Source organism: Papio anubis, chromosome 6 (assembly GCF_008728515.1).
Source record: "Papio anubis isolate 15944 chromosome 6, Panubis1.0, whole genome shotgun sequence".
NCBI classification, from domain to species: domain Eukaryota; kingdom Metazoa; phylum Chordata; class Mammalia; order Primates; family Cercopithecidae; genus Papio; species Papio anubis.
This window is the reverse complement of record NC_044981.1, coordinates 13,688,347-13,701,081: the sequence shown is the minus strand read 5'-3', so window position 1 is coordinate 13,701,081 and position 12,735 is coordinate 13,688,347. Positions and strand designations below refer to the sequence as shown.

The 12,735-nt window shown below is 38.5% G+C and overlaps 1 protein-coding gene across 2 annotated transcripts in view; it reads left to right on the top strand.

The window, feature by feature from the left end:
- Nucleotides 1-12,735, top strand: part of RANBP9 (RAN binding protein 9) — a 94,495-nt gene that overhangs the window by 10,500 nt on the left and 71,260 nt on the right. For both annotated transcript variants that reach the window (XM_009204465.3, XM_031666917.1), the window contains exon 2: nucleotides 3,358-3,469. In XM_009204465.3, the coding sequence (XP_009202729.2) occupies nucleotides 3,358-3,469 (112 nt within the window). The remainder of the gene's footprint in view (nucleotides 1-3,357; nucleotides 3,470-12,735) is intronic.

Here is a 12,735-nt window from a genome sequence, read left to right as displayed (position 1 = left end):
AGGAATCTTCATTGTATTGAGAGCTGGTGATATAGAAGGATGACTGATTTATGTTTCCAGAAGGGCACTGGCTGGCTGCATGTTGGAGAAGGGATGGGAGTGGGAATGGGGTAGAATGGTTTATTCAAACTCTTTCCATCAGATTGTTTGAATAAAAAGAGCTAAACTTGCTAGCCTTAGAATTAGGACGTATTACATATGTTTTCTTCTAAAGCCACATAGAAGACAATATTGAGGACTTTGTAGTTTTAAAAGTTGAAACTTTTGGTAGTATGAGGTTGTCTTTTGGTTACCACAGAATTTAAGGTAATAAACTTTCAGGTGATAAGCATTGTTAGAGATAGGCCCTTTGCTGCTATTACAAGTTTGAGCATCCCAAATCTTAAATTCAAAATGCTTTCAGAATTCAAAACTTGATTTTATGTATTTTTATTTTTGAGACAGAGTCTTACTCTGTTGCCCAGGCTGGAGTGCAGTGGCACTGTCGGGTCACTGCAAGCTCTGCCGCCCAAGTTCAAGTGATTCTTGTGTCTCAGCCTCCTGAGTAGCTGGGATTACAGGCGCACACTACCATGCCAGGCTAATTTTTGTATTTTTAGTACAGACAGGGTTTCACCATGTTGGCCAAGCTGGTCTTGAACTCCTGACCTCAAGTGATCCGCCCGCCTCAGCCTCCCAAAGTGCTGGAATTACAGGCATGAGCCACCACGCCCGGCTCAAAGGAAATGCTCATTGAAACATTTTAGATTTTGGATTTTTGGATTTAGGATGCTCAACTGGTAAGTATGTGCAAATATTGTAAAATCTGAAAAAATCTAAAACAGTTGTGGTCCCAAGCATGTCAGATAAGGGATACTCAACTTGTACTGGTCTCATTTAAGAAATAGTATGAAACCTTTTAATCTTGCATTTAAACTTTTCCTTATACCTTTTACATCTAATTTAACTTTATGAAACAAATCTTTTTAGTTTTAACATTTACAGAATTTATCTGCAGTGAATCATAACAAATACAATGGATACTTGAAGATTTATAACTGGTACTTTATAGTAATTTTTGCATAATGGAAAAATGTATGGGATTTTAATTCATGCATGGATTAAATATACGTTTCTTCCAATTTGGGGCAGGGTGTATAATGTGTAAAAATTTTTATTATTTTTTTCTGTAGGCCCATGACAGATTACAGATTTCTTCATTTCAAAAAGTGAGGTTAAATAATACCTATTTCATAAATGTTGAATGAGAAAAATCCATACAAAAGCACCTAACTGAGAGACTGTTTACTTTCAAATATTAGTTTCTTTCTCTTTTCCCATAGAAGTAGCCAGAATAGAACATGGGGATATGTGAGGTGATCCCCGAAAGTTCATTGTAACTAAATCCTTCATGTGGGTTCAGAGCTCCCACTAGATCAGGTTTCTTGAATTTAAATCCCAGCATAAATCCTGCTTTGGAATTCTCATTAAGCAGTATGACTTTGGGCGAGTTTCCTTATCTTAGATTTAACTATGAAATGATAATAAATGGTACCTACCTCATGGGGTTGTTTTGGATATTGAATGAGTTAATAAACTTAATGCGTTAGAACAGTGCCTTTCACACAGTATTAAATATATGTAACTATTATTTGTTATTAAGAATACTTTGGGATTACTTTATTCCTAAAAGTTTGGGTCACTCCCCTTAAAAAAAATTAGTGGATTTAGGACTGCAGTTAGATTCTGTTTAGTTTTCTATAGATTTATTTGTAACTCTCTAATTTTTAAATATGTAGTTTCCATAGCCTTTTCTCAGGTAACTTATTTGAACATATTTTGACTGAAAAATGTGTTTTACTGCCACCATAATTAAATTTTATTAAAAAGTGACTAGTGCACAGATTTGCGCAGTTGTTTCTTTTCTGCTGCTTAGCTCAGTGTAAATCTATTACCTGCATCATATGTTAAAGTAGTTTTGATGCATGTAAATATTGTTGCTTCCATTTTTGTCTTCCTAGCCAAGCTTGTTGACTCCTTATGGTCACCAGGCTAAAAGAACTTCTGCCCATAATCCAAGTTTTCATGGTAATGGAAGGAGTGGCAGAATTCATTCTTTTTTTTGTAGGGGATTGGGGGGTGTGAACATGTACTAATTTGCATTGCAAGTGTAAACTTAAGTGTTTAATAATAATAAGGCATGTGTTGGAAATTTGGTAAATTTGGTGAAATGCATGGTAAGGGAGGATATGATCTCATTCATGTGTGATGGTTGTGTATCTTAAGATGCAATTTTTGACTTAAGGCATTTAGTTTTAAAACAATCACAATAAATTTGAGGAGAATTCTGCTACCCATGAAGATAATTTTATAGTATGACTGAAAGATTAATGCGAAGTTTGTATTGCGTGGAGCATATTTAACTAGAACACCCAAATAATGATTTAGAGTATTGTGTCTCATGCAGTCCTTTTGGGGATTATGGAGACTTGTCTCACTCATGCTCTTTGAGTACTTCTGACATGCTACTTCAACTTCTGTCTTTATTCTCCCATGGTTTTATGGACATATTTTCTCTTAATATTGTCCACATGCTAGCTTTCAAGGTAGTTTGTGTCGTCGGCAAGAGGCAGGGGAAGTGATTGTGAGTTTAGCAAACCCTATGGGATTAGAATTGAGGAATAGCTGGTTTAAAAAGTTTAAAAGGCATTATCTAACAGATTTTCTAAAATGTCAGCAGTGGCATAGTGTTATTTCTGTTGTTTAAAAAGAAAAAAAAAAACATTTAGAAATTAGATGTATTTCTCAATAGGCTGTTTTTGGCCCAAGAGATTTTATGAATCAGCTTTAATTAATAAGACTATACCAAAGAACAAAATTGTAAATTCTTAAGAAAGCTGTTTTGCCAGTTCAATCTGATTGTGTAAGGTTTAACTTAGAAATATACGATATAGATGCTTCTGGTTTAAAGAGCAGGCCTTTGGCAAGAGTGTACAGAAATTATATAAGTTATATACAAATTTAGACCTGATAAAATTAAGATCTTATGTTCTTCATACAGCCTTTTTCCTCTTAAAAATATAGTGTACTCTATAACATCTTTTATTTAATTTGCATAAAAGGCTGCTAGGTTCAATTTACATATTCGGATTCTGCAATCTTAATAAAACTAATAATAGTGTGAAGAGTTCTGTGGTTAACTTGGGCTATTTTGCATATTGGGTTCATGGTGATGATAAACATTTTATTGAGTATTTGAACTGATAGCAGAAATTATACATCATTTCAAAAACCTGTATCTTCCTGAATTGTTTAAGGTTTTCATTTTTCAGTGAATATCTCATGTGACTTCTTTTTTCCTTCCTGTTTCATGTGCAGGTCATGGCAAAACCCCAAAAGATGCAGCGTCAGTTCGAGCCACGCATCCAATACCAGCAGCCTGTGGGATTTATTATTTTGAAGTAAAAATTGTCAGTAAGGGAAGAGATGGGTAAGTGTAAATTTTGGTGAGAAAAATCATTTGTTAGTTTTTTTGTTTTGATTTCATAATGTTTATGATGTAATTGGAAAGTTGGAATCCTGGAAATTTTGGTAATTGGAAAAGTGGAATCTGAATATTCCAGTATAACAGACTGGATCTGGTTATGCTTAAATACTAGTTGAAGTTAAAGCTTGAGTTAGTAGTATTAACTGAGCTTTTCTGGTAAGTTTATTATTAAAATGGAGAATTGAAATTAAGGAATGGAGGGACAGTGACTCATTTTCCATGACTTTTCTTACACTGCTTTTTCCCGAATTCTGCTAAGAAGTTAAATCCTCTCAAAGCCAGTAATCATAGTCCGTTGGTGATTCATGGGTATTTTACAGATGTTGGGCTTAGAATTTTAGGTTTTAGCTGAGAAATATGTATTTGTATGCTGTCAACCAGAGGAGATTTTCAAGGTTTAGGATGTGGTTTAGAAAGTTCCAAATGAGAATTCCATGGTAGGGCCTGGAACCAAATTTAATATCATTGCTTTTCAGCTTGGGATTGGTGTGTGGTTTGTGTGGATATCAGAATCACTTATGAGACTATTAAAAATATAGTAATTTTTGGGCCTTACCCCAAAAGTTCCTAAATTAGAATTTTCGGAAGTAGAGCTTTGGGCAAGATAGGCATTTTGAGAAAGCTCCACACTGAATTTTGGTGCCTATCCCTGGTTAAGCACTAATTACCTACAGTCATTGGATCTATGCTATAGTATTTCCTCATAACTTTATTGCACATCAGAGGTCTCTTAAAGCAGCCATAGAGTTGTTAGTTGAGTTACCAAGACAAAGCTATTGGGCTGTGTGGGTAAGTTGCTCCGTGAGGTCAGTCAGATGGACCTCAGATCAAACCCCTCTTAGTAGTCCTCCTGTGTTTAATTAACCAGTTAAGTGTATTCAGTAGATTACTCCTTTATCGACTGAATATTCTCGATGTCAACAGTATGAACAACAGAAAATAAAAACTTGGAATTCAGTGACAGCTTTTTATGTAACTGCCTCAGTTTTCTCAGGGTAATCAAGCCAAAGAGAAAATCAGAGATGCCAAGGATAGAGTGGTTGAGAGAGGCCCCATCATTGAAATAGGCACACGATTGTCACCATTTCTCACTTTACAAGCTGTATAATCAGTAAGCTGATTCTTTTTATACTTCAAATTATATGAACTTGACCTCATATTTGCCTGCGAATACCTTGATGATTCTTGAATCTAATGCTACATCTTGGTTTATTCCCTTGAGCTCCAGACAACGTGTCTAACCAAATGTTTGCATTTGAATGTCCCGCAGGCATTTAAATTTAGCTTGTTTAAAATCTTTTTCTAAAAAAAAACCATTTGGTTGGTGGTTTCACTATTGCTAGAAACTTGAGAATTTCTTGCTTTTAACTTTTCTGTTCATCTCTACTGCTTCTCTGTTTTGCTCTTATTCTAGTCTATAACTGTTGTCAGAGTTCTTAATAATGTGGAACTGAATTGCCTCTACCCATTTTTTGAGATCATTTGGGACATCTGTTGCTTCATTGTAGAGCTTCTTAACAGGACCCCTCAGATATGACTAGCTCTTACATCATTTTTCAGTCTCTTTGTAGCTAGGATCCCTTATCCTTTTTCTTTTGTTTTTAAATTTAGGTATATTTTACATATAGTAAACTTTATTCTTTTTAGTATATGGTTCTGTGAGTTTTGAGAAACATGTATAGTCATAAAACCACCATCACAGTTGATATGGGAGTCTCCCGTTATCTGTGGGGGATACATTCCAAGACCCTTTGTGTATGCCTGAAACTACAGGTAGTACTGAACTCTATATATACTATGTTTTTTTTCAGTCTGATAATTGAGAGGGCTAGTCAGTGACTGAAGGGCATGTGGTATATACAGCGTGGATATGCTAGACAAAGGAATGATTACCAGGTGGGGACAGGGCGGGACTGAGTCCAATGGCATGAGATTTTATCATGTTACTCAGAATGGCACGCAATTTAAAACTTATGAATTGCTTATTTCTGGAATTGTCCAATTAATATTTTTGCACCTCAGTTGACTGTGGGTAACTGAAACACTGAGGAAAGCAAAACCACAGATAAGTGTGGACTGCTGCATATAGAACAGCTCAGTCACCCCCCAAAATTCCGCCATACCCTTTTGTAGACAACCCTTCCCCATCTCTAGCTCCTGGTAACTATTGACTGGTTTTCTGTCACTCTAGTTTGGCCATTTCAAGAATGGCATATAAATGGAATCATATAGTTTGTAGCCTTTTAAGTCTGGTATCTTTCACTTAGCATAACACATTGGAGATTCCTCCCTATTGTATATATTCATAGAACAGTCCTTTTTAATCTAATTGTGTAGATGAGTGAACCAAAGCTTGCTTACCCACTCCCCAGTTGAAGAACTTCTCGGTTGTTTCTAGTTTTTTGGCTGGAACTGTAAACATGTATATACAGGTTTTTGTGTAAACATAAGTTTTCTTTTCACGAGTAAGTATCTAGGAGTGGAATTGCTGGATTGTAGTTAAGTGTATTTTTAACTTGATAAGAAACTGCCAAATTGTTTCACAAAGTGGCTGTACTAGTTTGCGTTTTGTTTTTGTTTTTTTTTTCTTGAGCCAGAGTCTCGCTCTGCTGCCCAGGCTGGAGTGCAGTGGCACGATCTTGGCTCACTGCAACCTCCGCTTCGTGGGTTCAGGCAGTTCTCCTGCCTCAGCTTCCCAAGTAGCTGGAATTACAGGCGCCCACCACCATGCCTGGCTAATTTTTGAATTTTTAGTAGAGGCGGGGTTTCACTATGTTGGCCAGGCTGATCTCGAGTGCCTGACCTCAAATGATCCACCTGTGTCAGCCTCCCAAAGTGCTGGCATTGCAGGCATGAGCCACAACACCTGGCCTCTAGCTTTTTCATATATACGTTTTTCATATATACATTTTTTTCCTCCTGAGCTAGATAGTAAGTTCCTTACAGATATACTTTGTGTGTTCCATGTGCTTGTTGAGTGATAGAAACCAGCAATACTGTGGAGGGATATGATATCCGCTGCCACCCCCGGCTAATCTTTTGTATTTTTAGTAGAGACGGGGTTTCACCATGTTGCCCAGGCTGGTGTCGAATTCCTGAGCTCAGGCGATCTGCCCGCCTCAGCCTCCGAAAGTTCTGGGATTACAGGTGTGAGCCACCCTGCCCGGCCCACTAGTTTGCATTTCTCCCAGCAATGTATGAGAGTTCCTGTTGATCTTAGCACTAGGGATTGTCATTTTTTTAAAAAAATTTTTAGCCATTATAATAGGTTTCTAGTGATTTCTTGCTGTAGTTTTAATTTATATTTCCCTAATGACTTATGATGTTGAAGAATCCCTAATCCTCACCTGCTCTTCACCTATAAGGTACCATTTGGAGTTCTCTGACTACGCACACTGGCTTATATTTCTAGTTCCTTATGCATGTCCTTCCTTCACCTTCTCTTACCCTTTTCTCTGTTTGCCTAGCTAATTAATTAGTCTTCAAGTCCTAGTGTAGGAGTACCTTTCTTACGGCATTTTCTTCCTAAAGTAGGAATATGCCTTTTCTATGCCTCCTTTACATTTTGGCCAGACTGTAATTATGATATTTATATTGTTTCAATTGTCTGCTTACTGCCAACATGACCCTACAGATTTAAGCGTAAGGGACTATTTTATTTTAATTTCTGTAACTCTAGTGCTTAATTTATAGCTAGCTTTTAAAGGTATGAATAAATGAATGGATTAGAAGTACTATTTCTTGTATGTTCTTGGAGAAAACTGTTTGTTTGTTTGTTTGTTTGTTTTGAGACGGAGTCTTGCTCTGTCGCCCAGGCTGGAGTGCAGTGGCACGATCTGGACTCACTGCAACCTCCAACTCTTGGGTTCAAGCAATTCTGCCTATCTCAGCCTCCCAAGTAGCTGGGATTACAGGCGCGTACCACCATGCCTGGCTAAGTTTTGTATTTTTAGTAGAGATGGGGTTTTACCATGTTGCCCAGGCTGGTGTCAAACTCCTGACCTCAGGGATCCATCCGCCTCCGCCACCCAAAGTGCTGGGATTACAGGTGTAAGCTACTGCGCCCAGCCTTTTTTTTTTTTTTTTTTTGAGACGGAGTTTCGCTCTTGTTGTCCAGGCTGGAGTGTGATGGCATGATTTCAGCTCACTGTAACTTCTGCCTCCCAGGCTCAAGTGATTCTCCTGCCTCTGCCTACCGAGTAGCTGGATTACAGGCATGTGCCACCATGCCCAGCTGATTTTGTGCTTTTAGTAGAGACGGGTTTTTGCCATGTTGGCCAGGCTAGTTTCGAACCCCTGACCTCAGGTGATCCACCCTCCTCAAAGTGCTGGGATTATAGATACGAGCCACTGCGCCACCAAACTATTGTATTTCTTTGGTCACATTCATTTCTCTCTCTGGTAAACGTGTCAAACAAAATTCTAGGCCCAACCCATTGTTTTTGGAAGCAAAGAACAATTCATTTATGAAAAAAAGCAACTCCTATTGCTAATTTTTGCCAAGTGATGTTTTTCTGGAGAAAAGATGCTTTCCTAAAATCCCAACATCTTTGTAAAGCATGGACCAGAAAGAGTAGCCGTTAGTCACCTTTTGTTTGCAATGATGTGTGCCCATCTGAGAGTTTATTTCACTTAATTTAAAACTGAATTTTCGCCGGGCACGGTGGCTCTAGCCTGTAATCCTAGCACTTTGGGAGGCCGACGCCAGTAGATCACGAGGTCAGGAGTTCGAGACCAGCCTGGCCAACATAGTGAAACCCCGTCTCTACTAAAAATACAAAAAATTAGCCGGGCATGGTGGCAGGCACGTGTAATCCCAGCTACTTGCTGGACTGGGGCAGGAGAATCACTTAACACGGGAGGCACAGGTTGCAGTGAGCCGATATCGCGCCTCTGTACTCCAGCCCAGGTGATTGTGCGAGACTCAGTCTCAAAAACAAACAAACAAAAAAAACACTGAGTTTTCTTTTAAAGTGTTTATCCAAGATCTCAGTTTTTAAAATAAATTGTCCTTGGCAGCAAATTTTCTCATGAAATGCAAGAGTTGGGCGTGAATTGCCTCTTTCAATAGAGTAGAAAGAACTGGTGTTAATGTATTATGTGCTTGTAAAGACTTTTAATTTCTCCTGTGGTGTACGTTATTTCTAGGTCTGCCTTGGAAAATTAGGAATATGACTGTCATGATTGTTACTTGTATTTTTTTATTGCCTAGAAAATGAGACTTGAAGAAAGTTCCTTTTATTGAGTGAAAGAACATTTCATTTTCTGCCCTGAGTTTTCATTTAAAGTGAACCTAATTTTTGTACATATGCAGCTAAATAAATTTATTAGGACAAAATAGTCTTTAAATATTATTAATTTAAAAATAAATTCTAATGTATTTCACAACAAAAAATTAAATCACTTTATCTACATGACTTTTTTTTTTTTTTGAGATGGAGTCTCTGTCTCTTACCCAGACTGGAGTTCAGTGGCGTAATCTTGGCTCACTGCAACCTCTGTCTCCTGGGTTCAAGGAATTCTCCTGTCTTAGTCTGTCCTAGTAGCTGGGATTACAGGTACGCCACACCACACTCAGCTAATTTTTGTATTTTCAGTAGAGATGGGGTTTCACCATGTTGGCCAGGCCAGTCTTGAACTCCTGACCTCAAATGATCCACCCACCTTGGCCTCCCAAAGTGCTGGGATTACAGATGTGAGCCACCATGCCTGGCCCTGCATAACTTCTTTAGGGCATATATTTAATGGGTATGTATTTATTTTCCCTTCTTTTTAGTGATCATTGAGGTGAATTTCTTTAAGGAGTCTGTATCTTACGTACTTTCAGTTCAGGGATTTCATTCAAATTTTAAGTTATGCATATTAATAGAGGCAGTGGAGATACAGTTAATTCTAAATGTGAGAGATAATAAAATTTTTATTTGAAAGTTTTTAGAATTATAATTTATTATGAATGGTATTTTTAGCTCTTCAAACAAAATATTGATGCCACTCTTTGACAGTGTTTCAGTGAGAACTGGCAAGTAATGCAGTCTCTCTGTTCTGTTCCTAAATTCTTCTGCTGAGAATAACGTGCACTCTTCCAGAATGTTCCTTCTATGCTTGCTGACTTTCTAGATTATTTCTTGGGGGGAAGAGGAGAACAAAGGTCTTTCTTCCTGTCTATCCTTAAAAGGCTTTGAAAACTAGAAGGATCTTTCTTACTAGGTTTGATTGGTTGTAAGCAGCAAATGGAAGCACAAGGTAAATGTGAACAAAGAATAAACAGTATATTATTATAAGTAAGCAATATATTTATTTAACAAATATATGTTGAACACCTATGATATATCACATTGTCAGCAGCTGAGTGAAGATAAGAAATTATTTTATTCATTTGTCTTATTCATAGTTCTTACTAGAGGACCTGACATTTAGTAGAAACTCAATTAATACAGTAAGTGAACTGAATATGGTCCCTGCCCTTGAGGAAGATCCAATTTAGCATAGTCATATGTCGCTTAACTATAGGAACATGTTCTAAGACATGAGTCATTGGGCGATGTTTTCTTATGAACGTAAAGGGTATTTATGTAAACCTAGGTGGTATAGCCTACTACATACCTGGCTGTACCATTGTATATATAGTCCTTTCTTGACCAAACTGTTGGTATATGGTGTTTGGAAGATATAGTGGGACAAAGCAGGAAGCAGAAATATGCAACTCTAAGACATAATATACTAAGTACTTAAGAATGAGACCATATATGGGAAAACTGAGGAGAGAGTAGTTAATTTTGGCTCAAGGAAACAGATTTATACAGGAAGTAGTAGTTGGTAGACCTTACAAAATGAGTAAGAATTTGAGAGGCCTTTTTGGGGAAGAACAGTACAGACTATGGTAAATGGCCAGAATAGTCTCACAGGAAGAGTGCAACTTTGTGGTCTTTGGCAGAGATACATGGTTCAGTGTTGTTGGGGACTTGGATTATAAGGAAGAGTTACAAAAGTGAGAATAGGCCGAATGCGGTGGCTCATGCCTGTAATCCCAACACTTTGGGAGCCCGAAGCAGGTGGATCACCTGAGATAAAGAGTTCCAGACCAGCCTGACCAACATGTAGTGAAACCCCATCTCTACTAAAAAGTACAAAAATTAGCTGAGTGTGGTGGCACAAGCCTGTAGTCCCATCTACTTGGGAAGTCAAGGCAGAAGAATTGCTTGAACCCGGGATACAAAGGTTGTAGTGAGCCGAGATTGCACCACTGTACTCCAGCCTGGCGACAGAGTGAGATTTCATCTCTCAAAAAAAAAGAAAAAAAGTAAGAATGGAATCAGATATTATAGAGCGTTGATGGTAGTTATAGGGTGGAATATACTCTATAGGTAGAAGGGAGCTTTCAGTTTTTGTTTTTGTTTTGTTTTGTTTTGTTTTTTTTGTGGCACAGTCTTGTCTGTCACCCAGGCTGGAGTGCAGTGGCACAATCATGGCTCTCTGTAGCCTTGACTTCCCTTGCTTAAGTGATCTTCCTGCTTCAGCTCAGCTTCCCAAATAGCTGGGACTATAGGTGTGCATCAGCATGCCCAGCTTCTTTTTTTTTTTTTTTTTTTTTTGTAGAGATGGGTCTCAGTATGTTGCATAGGCTGGTCTTGAACTCCTAGCCTCAAGCTATCCTCCTGCCTCCCTAAGCGTTGGGATTACAGGCATGAGTCACTGCACCCAGACTGCCTTCAATCTTTTTGAGTAGGGAAGATATATGATGCCTGTTTTAGAAAGATAATACAAAGTGGGGAGAGGATGAAGTGTGTGATGGCAGTCTGCAAGATTGCTGGAGAGTGTAGGGGCTACAGCTAGGAGTTAGGTTGTGAGGCTGTTGCCTGAGGATAGAGAGTGTGATAAGAGATTAAAAAAAAAAAAAAAAGAAAACAGGAGGAAAATAACAGAAGAGGAGATTTAATTTGTCGAGTACCTGTTATGTGGCAGACACTCTGCTAAGAACCTAGGGATTGACAGAAATGGAGACAGCGCTGTAAACATGGCTGAGAAATGGTACCTACTCTGTAGAAGTTTGCAGGTAAAAAGGGAAATGAACATGTAAATAAATAATAAAATCCGGCCAGGCGTGGTGGCTCACGCCTGTAATCCCAGCACTTTGGGAGGCCGAGGCAGGTGAATCACGAGGTCAGGAGATTGAGACCATGCTGGCTAATATGGTGAAACCCCGTCTCTACTAAAAATACAAAAAGTCAGTCAGGTGAGGTGGCGTGTGCCTGCAGTCCCAGATACTTGGGAGGCTGAGGCAGGAGAATGGCGTGAACCCTGGAGGCGGAGCCTGCAGTGAGCTGAGATTGGCCACTTCTCTCCAGCCTAGGGGACAGAGTGAGACTCCGTCTCAAAAAATAATAATAATAATAATAATAAAATCCAGTATGAGATACACAGTAGTAGACCTATAAACAAATTAGAGAAATATGTTGGAGGAAGTAACCAACGCTGTTGAAAGACGGTGATGATCAGGGAAGTCTGTCTAGGAAGCTTACATAAAATTACAGAAGAGGAATACAGTTAAACATAAGCCTCTCTGTCCTTCAGTTGCTCAGGTACCTTCACAAGATAGGATATGAACAGATTTTGAAGATTAGTAGCAGTTTTAGAAGCTGACTAGTTACTTTTGTCGAGAAATATAGTGGAGATATAAATCTTGGCTCTGCTACTTAACTAGTTCTGTAATTTTGTATTTTTTGACAGACTCAGTCTTATCTGTGAAAAGGAAATAATAGTGCCAACCTCATAAGACTAAATTACATAATTCACTTAAAGCACTTATTAGAGTACCTGGTGTGAAGCAAACTCAAGATAGCTTGATGCTGCTCTGAAAAACGATGCGTGGTGCACAGAAAACTCATGTCTTACCACTGCTTGCTGCTGCTTGCTGCTGCTGCTGCTGCTGCTGCTGCTGCTGCTGCTGCTGCTGCTGCTGCTGGAGGAAGCTCAGCATAAAGTTTTGTGGGAGGAATGTGTCTGGAGATGATCATGAAGGGACTTCTCATGCTAGTGGGTGTTACCTTTTATCTTTCAGGTGGTAGTTTTTAAGCAAGGGAATTATATGGTTGGATTTGCTTTTTAGGTAGGTTATCTGAGGGTAATATAGAAAATAGATCTGAGACTGACTTCCAGAGATCAGTTGGGTTATTGTAATAATAAATTGAGGGTTTAATCTGTGTAGTGGG